Source organism: Scleropages formosus, chromosome 5 (genome assembly GCF_900964775.1).
Source record: "Scleropages formosus chromosome 5, fSclFor1.1, whole genome shotgun sequence".
In the NCBI taxonomy this organism is placed as follows: Eukaryota; Metazoa; Chordata; class Actinopteri; order Osteoglossiformes; family Osteoglossidae; genus Scleropages; species Scleropages formosus.
Genome location: NC_041810.1, coordinates 10,275,136 through 10,294,957, shown reverse-complemented (window position 1 = coordinate 10,294,957; position 19,822 = coordinate 10,275,136). Strand labels below are relative to the sequence as shown.

General features: G+C 47.4%; 2 protein-coding genes across 2 annotated transcripts; one reads left to right on the top strand and one right to left on the bottom strand.

Annotated features, from left to right (window-relative positions):
- The first annotated feature begins 1,181 nt into the window (after positions 1-1,181).
- pdgfrl (platelet-derived growth factor receptor-like) lies at positions 1,182-4,340 on the top strand. Its single transcript, XM_018746719.1, has 6 exons — positions 1,182-1,400; positions 2,108-2,387; positions 2,748-2,899; positions 3,036-3,329; positions 3,552-3,688; positions 3,934-4,340. Exons 1-6 carry the CDS (start codon positions 1,346-1,348, stop codon positions 4,120-4,122), a joined length of 1,107 nt encoding a protein of 368 aa, XP_018602235.1. The 5' UTR covers positions 1,182-1,345; the 3' UTR covers positions 4,123-4,340.
- Positions 4,341-5,600: 1,260 nt separating this feature from the next.
- Positions 5,601-11,199, bottom strand: LOC108931106 (microtubule-associated tumor suppressor 1 homolog A-like). Its single transcript, XM_018746703.2, has 9 exons — positions 11,131-11,199; positions 10,041-10,107; positions 9,439-9,653; positions 8,381-8,486; positions 8,059-8,132; positions 7,848-7,943; positions 6,742-6,858; positions 6,559-6,656; positions 5,601-6,221 (listed from the first exon to the last, which is right to left on the bottom strand). The coding sequence occupies exons 1-9, from the start codon at positions 11,161-11,163 to the stop codon at positions 6,005-6,007; spliced, it is 1,023 nt and encodes a 340-aa protein (XP_018602219.1). The 5' UTR covers positions 11,164-11,199; the 3' UTR covers positions 5,601-6,004.
- Positions 11,200-19,822: the final 8,623 nt, after the last annotated feature.

Below are 19,822 nucleotides of genomic sequence, written 5' to 3'. Positions count from 1 at the left end.
TGCAGAGACCAATTACCGGCAGGCCATGTATATTCAGTGAAGGATGTGCGATTTAATGAAAAAGGAGTTGTAGGTGGAGGCCCTGAAGTGAATGTTAGTGAACACGGCCCAGTAAATGGCACGGTCATCAGCGACCGCGTGTGGCGTTACCTGGGTGATGACTGTACGCACACATTTAAAAACGAGCAGAAGAAGTTTAAGTGTCATTACTGCAAGTTTTACTTTAATAAATTGTAATCAAAGCTGTACACATGACGACCGGAGAGGTAGGTGAGATCTGGACAGAAACCAAGTGGTGATTTATGGTGAGTTTGGGCTCGCGGTTATTCTGCTGGCTTAAGCGGTGCGGTTCGCTGTTCCATCAGTGAGACGAAACCCAAGATAAGAGCAACGTCGACACCTTGAACTCAGGGAGAAGTTGCTGTGTCCTGCAGGACTTCCTCTTCACCGTAGTTCTCCGCTAAATCACGGTTGCGCTCCTCTTGCATTGTCTTGTCGCGTGCGGCGGGGGAAACAACGGTGTTTTGAATGTGCCACACTGCTGACTTGAAATGAGTGACAGGTCTGTGATCTCAAACTGATGTATGACTACCTTAGATGGCAATGAGTTCTCACATCTAGCAAAGTGTCGCACAGCTGGCGGTTTTATATTGCCTCCGTTTGTTTAGCTGAAGATATTAATGCCGCGTTGGGTGCGCGACTGAAAGGTACAACAGCAGAGCCTTCGTGACAAACTGCGTCTGTCCACGCTCTTAACCACTGAAACGTTTCTCTGTGCTCGGCTCTATACACCCCTGTCATGGCTCATGTATTCTAGAACTTTGCGTGCGTCTTGTGAATGAACCGATGTCAATAAATGTGTTTTACATCAAATGGGCTCTGATTCCTTCTGTGGGCTCAGCTCATGTGCTCTGAAGGGCTTTTTACAGATTTCAAGGAGCTGCAACTACATATATTTCGATTCTACCATCTTTTGCCTCTGGATATCCTGGAATTCCAGTGGCATTTATTTATTTTTTCCTGAGGACGTGCTCTTCATGGCCCTCGTTCTGTGCGAATTGCCCCAGGCTCTCCGACGCCGAGCAGATTTCCAGAACCGCTTCCTGTTTTTTTTTTCCCCAAAGACCACCAGGCGGCAGTAGAATGGGACTTACAGCCTGCTGGGAGGAGAGGGGTGGAGAACAGAAAAAGATTCTGTGGAATTTGTGTGTGTGTGTGTGTGTGTGTGTTTTTTCTCCCTCTCCTCTCCATACCGAGCATGTAGAAGTTATTTGTGCACTCGGCTGCTCGTGCCGTCAGACGTCCCGATCCACACTCCGTGCCTCTAGTCCTGCTTGGAGCCGCCATGAAGCCCTGGCTGCTGTTAGTGCTGGTCCTGCTGTGGTCACAGCTGGAGAACGGTGAGCCCCAGCCTCTCCCTTCCACCTCCCTCTTCTTCTGTCTTATTCCACCGTTGTGTGTCACACACCATCACCAAAGTGAAGTTCTTCAGTCTCAAAGTCAGTGACAATTGTACAATCAAGACCAGATGCGAATATGGTGAAAGCGGTAAATACTGTCAGAAAGTAGAAATTTACTTCCTATTTTATTTGTCTGCTATCACCCACTCGTGCTTGTAACATGCCTTACTGCAAAAATTTTCAGTGGCAAAGAAGAAAAATGTAAGGACTGATGCAATTTGGAGTCCTCCTGTCTGGCACGCTTAGTGCCACTACAAAATATATATTCTGCCATTTACTCTGCTTGGACCTGGAAAAGAGCTGAATGTGCTGTTTTCCAGATGGCAGCGCGGAGCTGCTGAAGTGCAGTTCACTGCTCTCTTTCTTGGAGCCTCATCTACCAAACAAATAGCACCTCAGCAACTAAAGCTCAAAGACAGGACACGTGAAGACATCCTGCAAACGCTGGCTGGCACTGGGACGAAAGAGCTTCATCTTTTATTTAGCAGCTTAGCTGATATTAGTGCGAGGAAACTTTTTAAAGTTTTGCGTGTCGCTCGTCTCTTAATCAAGGTTTCCGCGTTACTCGGGGTGACTGTTCCAGTACCTGTGCTCTCTGTTTGAATGTGGGTTATTGCTTTTATTAACTACCTCCTTCCGACTCCCAGGACTTGGCCAGGAGACCAGACGCAGGCAGGAGCCGGGTGAGACTCGGACAAGGTTGAGTGGCAAGAGGGTGAAAGGTCGCCTTCCCAAACTGAAGGAGAAGGAATCAGCTGGAAGGGCAGGGTCATTGCTCACACAGGTCCTAGACAAGGGCCGCTTCCTGCGCCTGGGCAACAGCCTCATAGTGCAACCAGGGAAGGACCTGGAGCTGCGCTGCAAAGGAGCCAAGGTGGGCTGGGCGTACCCAGCCTACCTGGACACCTATAACGACTCACGGCTCAGGTGCATCGCCACACTGACAACCTTTATTGATGCCTTCCTGTGGTGCCCACACGTGTACTGATCAGGGGGTATATGCAGCTTCCCTGTCTCGAGGCCCTTGTTACAAGGGAAATCATCAGGATTACCTTTTAAACTACATCAATGACGTCTTCAACAGAAATGTCACCGATAAATTCCTGAAAGCATTCTCATACTGTATTACTAGAATAAGCCATCACGTAACGTATCATTGAGTGAACGATTGCTGCATGAATATTGATGATCTTATTTAATTCTGTATGAATTAAGAACTTTACTGTGGTCATCACAGATGATGCATCTTTAATTTCTGATTCTCACTACCCATGTGGCTAAAACCAGCATCAAACAACAAGACAAATACAGCCAGCTGATCTTGACATCGCCCTCAGCTTCTGACACCGGGGAGTACAGCTGCTGGCCTGTGCTGTGTGATGGAGTGGAGTGTGAAAAGGACCCAGATCGTACCTCTTCTACGTACATCTACTTCACAGGTGACTCCAGGCTACAATTACTATGGGTTTTGGTCTAGTTTACGTCATCCACACTCACTAGTGCAAATACATAGTGGTGGTTTTTGGGAAAAACTAAGGTTTATAGTAAATTCCACCCTGTGTTCTGTCTCATCAGACAAGGATGAGCTCTTTGTCCCATCTACTATCCACTTTGAGATTGTCTACCTGCGACCAGACCAGCCAGCTGTGGTGCCGTGCCGAGTGACCAATCCCCAGATCGAGGTGTCCCTTCACAGGGAGGTGCCCCCAGAAGAAGTGCCTGTGGATGGGACTCACATCTCATTCAACCCCACCAAGGGCTTCCTCATTCCACAGCCCCGCCCCAAGCACATGGGTGTCTTCTACTGCAAGGCCGCCACTAAGGAGGCACTACAGATTTCCAACAAGTATCAACTGCTTTATGTGGAAGGTAAGGAGCAATAAACACCAATAAATCATAGACCCTGGAGGAACATAGACTGATAGCCGAGGAGGAAGTGACCATTACTGCATATTGTCCTACTAGTACCAGCATGTTCAGGTCCTGCAGATGTGCATATGATCTGGATAGTCAGCAAAACACGAGAGACTTTAAAGGGAGTTGGGTGGGTTTCTCTTTTCCACCAAAAATATCTCCATGTATTTGTTACAGTTCCCAGCGGCCCTCCCTTTGTTACCATCAAAGCATCCTCCTCCTCTCTAAAGGGGGGTGACAATCTCAACATTACCTGCACTGTCCTCGGGGAGCCAGAGGTGGAGGTAGACTTTACCTGGACTTTTCCAGGCCAAGTGAGTATCACTGTGAGCAACAGACTGGGTGGAACAAGTCATGGGACTGCTCAGTGCAACTATCCAGACTTCTCAAAACCATCCTGGCTTCTCAAGTCCTTTTGACACCCAACACAAATACCTTGTTTAGGTGAAAAAAAAATGCAGTCAGGACACAGTAACTACAAAATATGTTACAAAGGAGTCTTTTGTTTTAGAAGAAGCTAAACCCAAGCCTCACTTACGCTGGATTCTCTTTGTCTTAGGGTCAGCGCCCGGTGGACATCCGTGAGTCTTGGCGTTTGATCTCCCGAGGCATGGGTCACACCACCCGTATCTCGCAGAGCGTGCTCACACTGGAAGACATGGAGACCATTGACTTTGGGAGATACATCTGCAGAGCCAAAAACAAATATGGCGAGACATCTGTGGCCACCCATGTGGACCCCCTCTAGCCAACATACTGATTTCAACGTCGGGTAGAACAGCTGCCCTTTATAGCATATCCTCTATTTTTAGTTAAGACTCATCCCACTGATGTGTTTTACTCATATCTGTCTCATTCCTGTACCTTGTAGGTTATAACTAATATTAGCCATCTCAGAATTGCCTTATGTTGTCTGTGTTATTGAATTTTGGGAGTGTAAAAGTTGGTCGAATTAAATGCCTAGGAATGGGAAATATTTTTTCCTGAAAATAATTGCACAGCTTGGTCTACAACAGTGAATTTAAAAGTGATGGTCAGCACAGCACTCCTGGCCTCAATGTAAAGAGAAGCACTGAGGGAAGCAGTATCTTTCATCTAGTGGCTAAAGTAGGTGTGTTCTCTCCCCTCTGTATTGCTATGGGCGTTTCATGCCCCGCTCCTCCATTACAGTTAATCACCCGGGACAGCCTGGCTGAGCCCAACCGTGGCCCATATCCGCAAAATTCTAGCATAACCAATATGAAATTTAAAGTCCTGTAGCACGAGACATGAACAGATGGCCATACAGCATTTCATCCACCTGCACGGCATAACTCTATGACCACATTTACCTGTGATCAACACGGAAGCCATCAGGACTCCATTCATCTGCTTTGTGATTCTTCTGCTGCCATTTCTAAACTCTTACTGGCTTTCTTCCTTCACATTTTACTTGGGAACGGAAAGGTGATTAGAGGTAAATACTTACACTTGCTGCTTGGTGAGCAGTTCGGAATGATACCACGGCTTTATATCTCTTCATTTGAATTGCACCAAACCGTGTCCTCCTGTTGTACAAATGAGACTGACATGCTTGAGCCTGCTTCACCTGCTGCGGGATATGAATGATTACATTTTAAGGCAGAACTACCTCCAATTTCCAGTTTAATGTGACCACGGGATTTAGCAAAATGTAAGGGGTCACAATGACAAATGGCACAGTTTTGTTCCAGCGTTCCCTCATTTCATTTCATTAGCATGAAAAAAAAAACATCGTGTCTGTTGTAATCATCATTTGCACGGGGTGCCATGGTATCACCCATGGAAACTGCATGTTCTTCTCATGTTGCAGCAGAGGTAGTGAACTGCTAATGAAGCCAGGAGATTGGGTAGGTATTGAAAAGAGCTAAAAAACAGCCACCGAGTGGTAACCCTAACCCTAACCTTAGTTTCGGCTGAGAGTTGACACTATAATAGAAGAAATTCATCATGATCACCACATGCATTATGCAGAGACTAGTCAACATTTAACTGCACTTAAATGTCCGTTCAGCACATCTCAGAGTGAAATACTTAATTATCAGCTTAAAACTATGGATGACACAAGGCAACTTTATTGAAAAATATGTAATAAAAATAGACAATTCAGTTGCACGCGAGAGCAGTTCTGAAAGCAAACGGATCTTCACCGATAGTAACTGTAAAGGGATCTTTTCCCAAATACTGCAACATGCATTTTCACAGGAAGCATACATACTTTTTGTAAACACACATACAGTTCATAATAAGCAACTCTCATCTTCATCAATGTCATTTCAAAGGCTTTTGGTTTTGCGTGTTTCATGGATGCATATGACTGGCACTGCTGAACCTTTACTGAGAAGGTAGGCTGTGCTGTCTGCAGGCTTTTCACAGCTGAGCTGCTTCTCTCATCTATCCCTGTGCCAGAAGAACAACGGTCTCACAGCGTCAACAACAGAGGTCACAGCTTTCTGCAGAATCTGAGGTTTCCACTTAGGGTATGCGCACAGCAGGTCCGTTTTCTAGTGCTTTTCCAGGATGTGATTCTGCATGGTTAACATAGTCTTTTGGCTGGAGGACATCAGTGTCCACTGGAGTCTTGAGGAGGGCTTCATAGCGGCAAACGGCTGCTATCTGGGTGAGACTGGGGCGCTTGAGAAAATGCCCGAGCTACGGGGGGACTGGAGGGATGGGGATACCGAGGATGGCGACAGCTTGCGGGGGCTGCTCAGGTCCCCGTTGTAGAGTTTCCACAGAAGCTCCTCATTCTCCATGGAGAGACGCTTGTTCACTTTTGACTCCTTCTGGAGAGACTGCTGCAGGACGGCCTGCTCTGTGGACAGTTGCCTGAGGTTGTGGGACACAAAACAGAGGAGACAAAATGGATAAAATGAGAGATGGACAAAGTGTATGTTGGGTGCAACAGCAGGAGACAAACATCTGACCAGTTTTCCACGTTTGGCCACATTCACGTTTTCTAGAGATGAGGACGAGGACATTTCACTCATCAAAATGGGGGATTTCCTTCACTTTATTTTATAACTATTTTATTTTATAGCTTCTAGTTTCTAAAATCCTTATAAAATACAACAGCTAGATAAGCTCTCAACATACAGGTGAGCAAAAGGTATAAATAGAGGAATATTTAATGAAAGAAAGGAATTTAGGCAAGAAGCGGCCGTACCTGGACAGAGCTGCATGCTTATCCATCCTCTCTTTGAGGTCTTCGTTTTCTTGTTGGACTTTTTGAAGACGTTCATCCAGCTGCATGTTTCTTTCCATCTGTAGTATAAACATGTCAGTTTCCTGTGTTTCAGGCAAAATGCAAATAATTGTAAAATAATGATTTATGTTTATTTTCAGTCACCAGCTTGTCCATCTGCACCAGCTTCTGGTCCTGCTGATGGAGCTGCTTGTTTTTGATATCCAGGACTACCTTGAGACTCTCTAGTTCTTGCTCCAAGTACAAGGCGTGGGCATCCTTCTGCAATAGAGAATAGAGTAAGATGAACAAGAAGAGGACTTCCCAGAAGATCATCAGAGGCCATTGGAAAAAGGTACTCAGGAATCAACACAGGTAAATAGCTCCTGGAGGTGGACCTCCATGATTCTGGCTGCCAACTAAAATTACACATTTTTTGTGTGTGATGTTATGACCAAGGAGCATAACATGAACATGACATGTATAGTTAAAAATTATTTCAACTGCTGAGTTGCTAATACGTTGTAACCATTTCATTCTTAGCTTCTCTGTAAGTGATGTTTTCATAAATTCATATTAATGAATGTGTGTATTTTACATGCAGTGGCTCAGTGGGTTGGACCGCAGTCCTGCTCTCTGGTGGGTCTGGGTTTCGAGTCCCACTTGGGGTGCCTTGCGACGGACTGGCGTCCCGTTCTGGGTGTGTCCCCTTCCCCTCCGGCCTTATGCCCTGTGTTACCGGGTTAGGCTCCGGTTCCCCGCGACCCTGTATGGGACAAGCGGTTCTGAAAATGTGTGTGTGTGTGTGTGTGTGTGTGTGTATTTTACACCTCACAGTTTTTTTTTTACTTTGCCAAAAAGGCACAAAAATAGCAACACAGATACAATCAGCACCAAGACAGTTGATGGCTCCTAAGGGCTTTTCTCATTTTATGTCATAACGTTGGTTAACATGTATGTGAAGCGAGACATTGCATGCTCATGTCTAACCAGTGTGTGGCACTGTGATTGAGGGTCACTTTAGTACACAGATCAGAAAGCCTGCATTTCTTGACTGTTCCTGTCATTATTCTACCATTTCACAGAGGGAGAGTCCCCACTTATGATGATCATAGACATTGTCATTGCACCAGGTCATACACCTGTCACGTTTGATCATGTTGGAGTTGTTGGGTGATACAGGCAATGCCAGCAGACATTGGCCTTCTTGAATAACACCAACCTTGTCAACTGGGGCACATAGTGGAAACCGGAAGATGTCAATATATTACCGGGTTTTGCTCAGACAACATTTTCTTTCTTTCTTCTTCAGCTTTTATCTTCTCATTTAAAGCATTGTTTTCCATCGTGATTTCTTGAATTTGCTTCTGGAAGAGCACATTTTGATTGTCAACTGCTTAATAGGGTCTTACAATGAACTTTCTAAACGAGACATACATAATGAATTATGCTCTATAGCAGCTAGGAACATCTTTGTCTTACTGATAGCGCTGTTTCTGCATCCTTCATTGTCCTGTCCAGTGTCAAGATCTCCTGCTCATGGGCTTTCTTGAGTTCTGCAAGAAGTATCACAGGGAATGTTATGGGTTCAGGAGATGCTAACAGTTTTATAATGGGTGAATGCACAATTTATTCAAGTGTCTAATCCTAGACAATGTCAAAACGTTTTGCACCAAACATGGATTGTGTATTCAGACAGCAAGGGTGACACATTTGTTGGTGTCCACCCAAGACAAATTCTAATTTTACAAAGCATCAGTGTTTTGGGAACTTAATTATCTGGAACAGTGCAACTGTGGCTAACCTTCAAAAGATGCTTCATACTGCTGTTTCACATTCTCCACCTTCTCCAAATGGCTGGCTTCCAGCTCTCGCATGGAAACCTCATGCTTGGACCTTAAGTCATCTACCTACAAGGAAACATGAAGTGGTTTCAGAGAAGCAAATTTTTTGCATTTTCTATTTATCGGAGATTTGTGCCATTCCTGTTTTACATTAAGAGGACTGGTAAAGAATGTCACAGTTAGTGGATGAAGTCCCAGGAGGGTCTCTGTTCTATTTCCCTTCACAGAACTCAGTTCACACAGTTTAGATAAAAATACCAACTCAGCAGTGAAATAACAAACAAAAGGGATGTAAAAAAATGTCGGTGTCTGCTGCGTTAAACTGCATTTCAGATGGACTATTAGGGTCAGGCAATGATAACAGAAATTACCAAATAACTACAATTATTTAGTAATGTCTGACAGCCTGGGATAAAGAGGTAATAGCAATAGAAATAGATATAACAAGCTGTGGCCTGTGATGGTTTCCTGCCTTCGGGGTCCTTTGTAGAGTATGTTCCAACACAGGAAGGTTGGAAATCTGCCTAGACATGTATTGCGGGATGGAAGAACAGCCAGACGGATGCATGTTTGTACAATCACGCATAGGAGTGTGTATTGAACAGGACACGATCACTGCAGTCAGGCACCCTACTGTAAAGTGATTTGCCAGATGAAGGGTTTAATTCTGTTGTCTGTACCACAATGGTGCTCTCATGCAATCTATCAAGGCTGGTTTTCTACCCATAAAGCACTTGTTGCTAAGAGAAACGCTGAGTTAGATGGCTGGTGGTAGCAGTCAGCTTTGAGCAGTTGGACAACTTGAAACTCAAACTTTACCTGACACACTTTTAAAGTTTGCTTATTCTTCAGCAATGGCTCCATCTTCGTTTCCTATGATTGTATCAAGAGCCCCACCATAAGATTCAAACCCGGCATTTAACTAGCAAAGGACTGGTGTACCGTTGGAGAGTCGTTTAAAAGCAGCGGCTACAGGGATGGAGACAGGGCTGTTGCCACCACGTCAGCTTCAGCTCACCTGCTGCTGCATATCCGTCCTGTACTTGTCTGCCTGCTCCTGGAAGGCTTCATGGACCTTCTCCCACTCTGCCTGGTAGAAAGCTCTGAGTCGCTCCTCCAGGTCTGCCAGATCACGTTGGTGTTGCTCCTGGAGCTTCTGCAGGATGCCTTCGAAGACCACGCGCAGCTCCTCCTTCTCCTGCTGAAGCTTTTCATACGCAGTGACTGCACTCACTGGGAGAGGAAATATCAGCACACAACACTGACAGTCAGAGCACCGAGAGCCTCTTCTGTCTCCTCATCACAGCCTTGGTTTTGTATGCAGTATTTACCCTTCCTATGACTAGATGACCCAAGACAGTACTGATAAAGATGCACTTGTCCCCCATCGCAGGAAGCATCACTGACAGTTCAAACTGTTGACCGATTCTTTATGAATATGACATATGATATGTGTGGTGCTTCTGCCATTTCTGAGTGCGCTGAAGCTCATAGTTCTCTGTGCCTTTTTGTTCAAATTCTGAGGAAAGGAGGCAATTCCTTGTGTAGAGCCAAGCATTAAAGTTGGGCTCTCCTGTCTCAGTCTTACCCAGCATGCCTCTGTCCTCACCAAGTCCTTACCCAGTTCCCCACGCAGGGAGAGCAGCTCCTGGGACAGCTCAGCTCTCCGCTTCTGGGCATCTTCACGCTGCAGGGGAGACACTGTCGCTGTCATGGCTTTATAACGTGTGGAAACGAGAGCCCAACTCACCTTCTACTTGTGTTTAATTGAGGATGTCAGAATATCAAGTGGTCATAATGATACACGGTTCGGAGCGAAAGTAGAAAACACAAACAGAGGAGAGGACAAAGTTTTTCAGGGCTGGAAGGAGGAACGATGCTGAACGCAGCGGCTCTTAACAAGGTCAAATCCATACTAAATATACCCGTGTCCTGCAGCCGGACGGCAGAGACCACAATGAGGCCTGATATTAGCTGTTCCACCTGCGTTGCCTGCACCTGCACGACACCGCGGCGTTCAGACAGAGCGAATATATGGGATGGTGATGAAAAGAAAGTTCCTGCAGAAGAAGGCAGATGATGTGTCTGATGTGTGAAAGCACAACTTCTCTCTCTCTGCTTTGGCATCTCCACCTCTGCGCCTTTGGTGGAGGATATCCAGAGCTCGGACTGTGCGTGCCCACACACACACAGACACTCACGCACGTACACGTGTCGAAGTACACATCATATGTATACACACCCCTGTATAACATGCACACAACTATGATAGCAGACACGTAACACTGGCATCATAAAAGCCAGAAGTGTCACATTCCACAGGGACGGCAGATATCACAAATGTACGCACACGTCATGTGGACGCCTAACATTTCACAGAGCTGCAGCACAGAAGCCGAAAAACCCAACTTGAACACACGCACAGACTTGGAAGGGAAGTTACACACACACGCCACATGAAAGCTGTCAACACATGACGAATCTCCCAAATGTAATGCCCATACCGCATGTCTGGATCAGAACCAGACACATGACAGCAGCCTGTGAGGCACGTGACCTACAACCCCAACAACCCAAACATGGCAACATGACACAGACACAAACACACACACACATGCACACACACGCACGCACACACACACACACACACAGAGTGCCTGACAAGCACAGCTCGCTCTAACAGTGAGTGTCCTGGGGGCGAGGGCTTTACCCGCAGACCCTCCGTGCTGCTGCAGCAGCCCATGGTGCGCAGGCCGCCCGCTCCCCCAGCCGCTCCCCCAGCTGCTCCCCCAGCCGCCCGCTCCCGCGCCTCTCCACACACTGCTCTGTGTGCATTAGGGGAGCCTCTGTCGGACCGCACCTCCCACTGGCACTGCGGTGCAGACTCCTTACCGTAATCCTCCTAATAGACAGGTACGGCCTGCACTCACTGCAATCACACTGGAGAGGAGTGAGTCCCCGTGGAGCCACACACACACATACACACACACACTTCAGCGAATGCTTCATCATCTCTCTGACTGCACCCAGTGAACAGCGAAGGCCCCTCATCTAGCAAACAAGGAGGAACAAACAGATGGAAATTGAACCACTTTATGTATGGCCACTTGGTCTCTGTAATGCAGACCTTTTTGGTTATGTTATTTTTTATTATATTTTCCAGAGCAATATGCTCCCATGTGTTAATTTCACAGATACACACACCAGGTAAAGCACTATGTCTGATTATAAAACTTCAGCCGTACTGTATCAATAGCTGAACTCAGGTTCCAAAGCACTAGACAAAATGTGCAGCAGGGAACTTATTCTGGTCCTGTAAGCAAATAGATTGAGATGCACACCTGAGGTCCCATCATATTAGCAAATCATTTCAGTATTTATGCTTCATTTTGCTGTTGATGTCCTCAACAGGGGATCTCCAGCTGTATTTAACAATCGTTACACAAATATGATGTAAAATGGCTTAATGGTGAGATGGTGGTAGAGGGGTGGAGCGGGCGAGAGCGGACCTGGCCCTATATGTAAGAGCCACCAGATGGAGCATTTCAAGAAATGTCAGATCAGTGCAGGAATGAAAGCTGCAGCACTCCCAAGAGGAACACGGACAGAAGCAGAGCGAAATGTGTTTCGGTTCCCCACCTACAGCTGTCACAGGCTGTCTAAGTGCTCTTCCCAGCATCTCACAGGGCATATGGCCTCTATAAGCGTCCTGCAGACGTATAGTACAAACCTCAAACACACATACAATGCCCTTGGGACACTATATACACATGTTCTTCACACTGGCTGCTACGGAATGAGAGGATCTCTCTCCTCTGTGCTTCCTTCCAAAGAGGGGGCCTCCCACTGGCAGTACTATGTATATGTGGCAGGAATTTCCATCCTCCCTCCTTGGCCTCCTGCCCCAGGAAGCCAAAGCACCACGAACGCCTTCCCTCCTTTCTCTGGAAAGCAGTGTGCGGGGGTGACGAATGAAAACACCCCGTGCGACTGGGGGCTTCAGCTATAAACACCAGCAGTGGTAATTCAGAGGCACGTGAGCGTTTTAGGGGATGGGACTGTTTGTGCCGATTGCATTGAACCCACCAGGTACCACTGTGTAGAAGGCATGTGGAGAATTTAGAGACCCTCAGCCAAACATGATCTCATCCCCTCGAACCAGCGGTCCTGCAGCCTTAAAGAGATATAACTGCGGCTTCATGGCCACGTCACAAAAGTGGAATCAACAGGGAGTTCAGTGGGAAGCTGGGCGGCTGCAGGAATGCTGCTTTCTTCTGCAGAACCTCAGAGAGCAAAATCAGAGCAGCCTAGTCCAGAGAGGCAAAACGACGTTGCACAGTCATCTCGCTCACTGGTTGACAACACCTGATGGGGTAATGCATCACTGACACATCGCATGAATACACACACACACATACACACACACACACACACACACACACACACACACACACACAAACACACACACACACACACTACGTGCAGCATGACAGTAATACCATATGTAGTTACTGAACTGTGGCGATCAACCCAAGCAGTGCATCAGTTGTTCCTACCTCCACACAGACGTGCTGTATAACCACGACCGCAGCTTGGAAGCGACGGTCACTGGCCTTCAGCTGGTCTTGCAGCTTCTGCTTCTCCAGCTGCTGGTTGTACTGCTTGTACTGCTCCTGGGCCTGAGTGTTTCCCTCAGTGGGTAACATGATTGGTGGCGTACCGGCCGGGAGCTCCTTGCTGCAAGAGTCCACTGGAAGAGAGCAGGCCCTTGGTGTGGAGACCACGTTGAGCATCCTTCCCCCCCGAGCAACTGTGCACCACTAGGGTGTGAGCGCTGTGGTCCAGGAGCCTCTGTCCAGATCTCAGCAAACCACATCACCGTGATTCTCAGAGCAATTAAGAGCCATCAGGCAGCCTCCGCCCCAGCACTAAATGGAGTCCGAATGAGATTACGTCCATCTGCAGAGCAGACCTTCCTCCCCATGGACACGACTCTCAGGGCTCCTACTTTTAGTGGAGCTGCTCCTCCGTGGTTTTCACTGACAGCAGCTTAGAGATACAACACCGAGAACAGTGAGTAGGGCTGATAGTGTGAATGAGTGGAATTGGTGCAGGGAGTCGGCTAACAGCTAACCAACAGAGTTCACCACACACACACACACATACACACACACACACACACACACACACTATATTTAAACACCGGCATCCTGCCACAATCGATTATGTCGCACTGATATATTAGCACTGACGTGGAAACCTTGATGTTTACGTTGCAAATCAGAAATAAGTCAGAATCGGAATAATATCAAAATTCAGAAGTGGGGAGTCTGCAGTTCAAGATAAACCTTGTAGAAGAGCTCAGTATTTTACTGGCAGAAAATATTAACAAACATTACTAACTAAGGTCTCGCTTCCAGATAAAGAGCACATGTTTGGTGAAGTGTAGCACCAGTTCTGTTTCTTGCTGGGTGTCGATAACTACAGGGGTGAGATGAGTCATTACTGCATGATGCTGGTTGAATAAAGGGGTCTCTCAAGGGCTTTGAGACCAGCATGTGGGCCAGTGCACTTAGTGCACATGGAGGGGGTTCAGCCTGGAAAGGAATGGAATCCACTTGTTGCTCTGCCTAAAGATCCCAAGAGGTACTTGGAAGGTAAGAGCCAGTTGGTTTGCAGTAGGAATGTCGGCTGTCCAGGAGCTCAGTAGGGCCAGCTGGAAATAGGGCTGCTTGGTTGGATTTCATTAATCCATTTCGAGTGGTCTAGTGGGGGGGTGCGGTGGCGCAGTGGGTTGGACCACAGTCCTGCTCTCTAGTGGGTCTAGGGTTCGAATCCCGCTTGGGGTGCCTTGTGGCAGACTGGCGTCCCGTCCTGGGTGTGTCCCCTTCCCTCTCTGGCCTTACGCCCTGTGTTTCCGGGTAGGCTCCGGTTCCCCGCGACCCCGTATGGGACAAGCGGTTCTGAAAATGTGTGTGTGTGTGTGTGTGTGTGTGTGAGAGTGGCCTAGTGGGGGTGTCTCAGACTCACTCAGCATGACAATTCCAGACCAACCCCACTCTGACCTCTGACCCTCACATACCTTTTCCTTCACAATGTTGAACCTGTCTTGAAGGTCCAGAGGTTAGCAGAGAGTTAAGGGTAAGAAAGTTGGAGTGAAAACAGGACTTCTAGTTGACTTCAGATAGTATGAAAAACACGGCTTGGTCATGTTGTCCAGGGGTGTGTTGACAATCAGTTTCCACCTTTCTCCAAAGTGAGCTCAGTGGACAACGGAAGGACACTGAGTGGGCAGTATCCACAAGACAAAGTGCAGCATTAAGATAATCATATTTGTATGACACTAATCTCCATCTCGGAGGGAACATTATCAGTGACATTATTCAGGCACGAGAGCCCGTTAGAGATGAGCACCTTAGCAACAGGGTAAAAAAGATTTCAAACTGGGATTTCAGAGCACTTCCTTCCTGGATCGGGGCCTTGTTGTGGCGGAAGGCCTTGCACGATCTAGGGATCTCCAACCGGAACTGGTGCAGGAGGTTGAGAAACACAAACTAGATATAGTTGGGCTCACCTCCAGTCACAGTATTGGCTCTGGAACCAAATTCCTCAATAGGGGTGATCTCTCTCCTACTCAGGAGTTGCACAAGGTGAGAGGCGCCGGGCAGGTGTGGGGATACTCACAAGCCAGGGCTCCTCCGTGGTCTGGACTGGCTGCCATACAGTTGCAGCTTGTCCCAGTGGATGAGAGGGTCGCCTCAATATGACTTAAGGTCACAGAGAGGAAAACTTTGACTGCTGTGTGTACACCAAACAGGAGCTCAGAGTATTCAACCTTCTTGAAGACTAGACAGAGCCCCACCTACAGACTCCATAGTCCTGCTGTAGGACTTCAACGCTCACGTTGGCAATGACTGGGAAATCTGGAGTGAGGTGATTTGAAAGAACGGCTTGCCCGATCTAAACGCGAATGGTGAAATGTTATTGGACTTCTGTGCTAGCCATGGTTTGTCCATAAGAAACACCATGTTCAAACACATGGATACTCATAAGCATACTTGATACCAGAGCTCCTTGGGCCAAAGGTCAATGATTGACTTTGTAGTTATTTCTTCTGAGTTGAGGCCTTATGTTCTGGAGACTTGGGTGAAGAGAGGTGCTTTGCTGTAAAGTGATCACCATCTGGTGGTGAGCTGGATCAGATGGCAGGGAAAACTAACCGATAAAAACATTAGACCCAAGTGCATAGTGAGGGTATGCTGGGAACGACTGTCGGAGGACCCTGTCTGGAATGATTTTAACTCCCACCTCCATGAGAACTTCTCCCATGTCCTAGAGGAGGTAGGGGACATGGAGTCCAAATGGACCCTGTTGAAAACCTCCATTGTGGAAGCAGCCAGCACAGCTGTGGCCAAAAGCTTGTTGATGTCAGTCATGGCGGCAACCCAAGAACCTGCTGGTGGACACCAGTGGTGAGAGAATCCGTCAAGCTGAAGAAGGAGGCCTTTAGGGCCTGATTAGCTCTGGGGACCCATGACTCAGCGGATAGGTACAAGCAGGCAGAAAGGTAGCAGCGGCTGCGGTTGCAGAAGCAAAATCCAGAGCATGGGAGGAGTTTGGGGAGGCCATGGAAAACGACTTTCAGTCAGCCTCAAAGAGGTTCTGGAGAACAATCCGGTGGCTCAGGAAGGGATGGAGGAGCTTCACCCAAACTGTACTCAGCAAAGGTGGAGAAACTCTGACCTCAAATGAGGACATCGTTGGGGGGGGGCACTTTGAGGAACTCCTAAACCCGGGAGACATGCCTCCCTTACAGGAGTCAGGGCCAGCGGATTCCGGGGTATTAGAGTCCATTTCCCTGGTGGAAGTCACTGAGGTAGTTGGAAAACTCCACAGTGGCAAAGCACCAGGGATGGATGAGATTCGCCTGGAACTGCTTAAGGCCCTGGATATTGTGGGGCTGTAATGGCTAACATGCCTTTGACATGTTGCATGGACCTCGGGGGCAGTGCTTCGGATTGCCAAACTGGGGTGGTGATCCCCATCTTTAAGAAAAGGGACTGTGTGCCAACTATCGGGGTATCACATTTCTCAGCATCCCTGGGAAAGTCTATGCCAGAGTGCTGGAAAGAAGGCTCCAGCTGATAGTTAAACCTCGGATTGGAGAGAAACAATGTGAATTCCGTCCTGGCCGTGGAACAGTGGACCAGTTTTTACCCTCTCATAGATAATTGAGGGGGCATGGGAGTTTGCTCATCCGGTCTACATATGTTTTGTAGACTTGGAGAAGGCTTATGGCTGGGTTCCCCGAGCAATTCTGCGGGAGGTGCTTTGAGAGTATGGGGTGCCAGGGCCACTACTGCGAGCCATTCGGACTCTGTACACACGGAGCAAGAGCTGTGTCTGCATACTTGGCATTAAGTTGAGCCCATTCAGAGTCAGTGTTGGGCTTTGCCAAGGTTGTGCTTTGTCGCCACTCCTCTTTGTGGTTTTCATGGACAGGATATCAAGGCGCAGCCGAGGTCAGGGGGGCATTTTGTGTGGGGGCCAGAAGGGGATGTCTCTGGCTTTTGCGGATGATGTCCTTTTGGCACCGTCACACGGATGCCTCCAGCATGCATTGGAACAGTTTGCAGCCGAGTGTGAAGCGTCTGGTATGAGGATCAGGCAAATCTCTCCATTTACCAGTCAGTCTACATCCCTACCCTCACCTATGGTCATGAACTCTGGGTAATGACCAAAAGAATAAGATCATGGATACAAGAGGCTGAAATGACTTTTCTCCGCAGGGTAGTGGGACTCACTCTCCGTGACAGGGTGAGGAGTTCGGCCATCTGGGAAAAACTCAGAACAGAGCCGCTACTCCTCCATATTGAGAGGAGCCAGTTGAGGTGATTTGGGCTTCTGGTACAGATGCCCCCTGGGCGCCTCCCTTTGGAGGTATACGAGGCACGGCAAACTTGGACGAGACCCCGAGGTAGGCCCAGGACCCGCTGGAGGGATTATACCTCCCAGTTGGCCTGGGAGCAGCTGAGGATTCCTTGGGTTGAGCTGGAGGAACATGTGGGAGATAGGAACGTCTGGGCTGGTCTGCTCTCCCTATTGCCACCGCAACCCTAGTTAGGACAAGCGGGTAAGAGATGGATGGATGGATGGATGGATTTCAGTGCACTGCTTTGGTCATACACCATTGCTTTCTGATATGGGAATGTGACTGTTCTTCTTAGCAGCATTAGTATTTAAAATAAAATAAAAATACAGTTCTAACGGGGGCGCGGTGGCGCAGTGGGTTGGACTGGGTCCTGCTCTCTGGTGGGTCTGGGGTTCGAGTCCCGCTTGGGGTGCCTTGCGACGGACTGGCGTCCCGTCCTGGGTGTGTCCCCTCCCCCTCCGGCCTTACGCCCTGTGTTACCGGGTAGGCTCCGGTTCCCCGTGACCCCGTATGGGACGAGCGGTTCTGAAAATGTGTGTGTGTGTACAGTTCTAACTACGTCTCTTTTGTAATAACCTAAATTCACTAATACATCTGGAGAGCTTGAAGAGGGTCACATTATTTTTATTTAGCTGGCACTTTTCTCCAATGCAACTTACAATTATTTGCCTATTTTTACAGCTGGGAAATTTTACTGGAGCAATTTAGGGTAATTGACTTGCACACAGGTACTACAGCTAGAGGTGACATTCAAACCTGCAACCTTTGGGTCTAAAGGCAGCAGCTCTACCCATGTTACCAGCTGCCCTGTACATGCAGACCTGATGAATGTCACAAGATAAAATTTTTTGCTTTAATATGTTTAACTAAAATGAACGTGAACAATGTTTTTTTGATAGTGTGGCCTCACTGTCACTTAATTATAATATGATGAATGTAACACTGCTAAAAGTATAAAAATGTAGCTGGAACTGATGGAACTGAGCCCTGTGGCGGCCTCTGTTGGTTCATTTGGTGATTGTCTCCCTCCCGGGTGCTTAGCTGTGAACCTCAGGAGCCTCAACTGTGGATATGAGAAACTACTTTCACAAGGATACAAATACAGATGTCAATATGTCCATGTCAGTCACGGTAATTGTTCACCTTGGAAAATGACCAATAAGTCAGCTGGAATCTGCTAGGTTGTTAAAGAGGAGCAAAGCCATCTGAGACAGTGACAGTCCCCCCTCTGTCACTGAGGTTTCTGCTCAAGCGTCTGAGGGGCCCTGAGGGCAGCATTTCAACATATCGCCGGGGGGAAGAGCTTTTCACTCATATAATGTGTTTGGTTCCTTGCGCTGTTGTGGCAAAGTACTTTACCCTCCTCTGAGAGTAAATGGTGGCTTCAGTGAGCACAACAGATGTCGTTCAGTGGAACAATATTTTGGCCTCCGAAAGTCTATTCATAACTTCCTTTGATCATCAGTCCAAAGTCATTTTTAACAATAAGGCACAATCAATGAAAGGTAATAGTTGGTTTATTTGCTGGTGCTACGATCAATGAAAAATGTTATGGAAGACTTTTCAATTTATTGTTTTAACCTAAACAAAACAAAACTGAAAAATTTGAAAATAACTGAAGAAAATACAAGACCTACAAACACATAAATTTCTAGCTGGCGAGAGGAGCCACTGCCCACTGCTTGCCCATGCCAGCTGGTCTGAGGACTTGTGGGACATGTGGAAAGGAGAAAAAGGAGCCAGGTAGGCTCCCAGTAGCTGCATGCGGGCTCTGATGGCTCTTTTCTCTCGGTTCTCTGTTAATTTTCCTTTTGTGCTCTGTACTCTTGTGGTTTGCTTCTGATTTTCCTAACAAGGTCCATGTGGGAAAACCTGCTGTGGTTGGTCTTGGCTTATTTGGTGGCCACCACTGGCCCACAGACAGCCGTAGAATAACCTGGAAAACACTGATCCCTTTGAAAACTCTCTGTGACATGAGCAGCGGGTGTGTTTCGCCTAGTGGATTTCACCACGCTGACATCACAATGGGAAAACATAGAGAGGGAGACACAGGAGCCAGCTGGTAACATAATGGTTACAGTGGCTGCCTTTGGACCCAAAGGTTGCAGGCTGAAATCTCCCCTCCTGCTGTACCACCCTTGAACAAGATACTTACCCTCAATTGCTCTAGTAAAATTGTCCAGCTTGGTAAATAACTGTGAGTCGGTTAACTTTGTAAGTCAATTTGGAGAAGGGTCAGCTAAATGTAATAATCTGATGTTGAACATAGGTAGGTCAATGGTGCTGGATGTTTGTGCCAGGAGGAGCAGGTGCTGATGCCACTCTCTTTCCCTCAGTGATCAAAACCTGTCGTTCACTGAAAGTGTACGTTACAAAATCAAAATGCTCTTTTTTTCTAGCTTTAGTGGTGGAGTTCTACTGAAAAACACAGCCGAACAACACAAACCCAGATGCTGGTCTCCAGTGACAC

Excerpts from the sequence above, each read along its gene's own strand:
- LOC108931106 (XM_018746703.2), bottom strand. The coding sequence starts at position 11,163 with ATGGGCTGCTGCAGCAGCACGGAGGGTCTGCGG. Across the intron at positions 9,654-10,040 it reads CTCCCTGCGTGGGGAACTGG|TGAGTGCAGTCACTGCGTAT; the intron begins GTAAGGACTTGG and ends TTCCTCTCCCAG. Across the intron at positions 8,133-8,380 it reads GTATGAAGCATCTTTTGAAG|AACTCAAGAAAGCCCATGAG; the intron begins GTTAGCCACAGT and ends TACTTCTTGCAG.
- pdgfrl (XM_018746719.1), top strand. The coding sequence starts at position 1,346 with ATGAAGCCCTGGCTGCTGTTAGTGCTGGTCCTGCTGTGGTCACAGCTG. Across the intron at positions 1,401-2,107 it reads GTGGTCACAGCTGGAGAACG|GACTTGGCCAGGAGACCAGA; the intron begins GTGAGCCCCAGC and ends TCCGACTCCCAG. Across the intron at positions 2,900-3,035 it reads TACGTACATCTACTTCACAG|ACAAGGATGAGCTCTTTGTC; the intron begins GTGACTCCAGGC and ends CTGTCTCATCAG.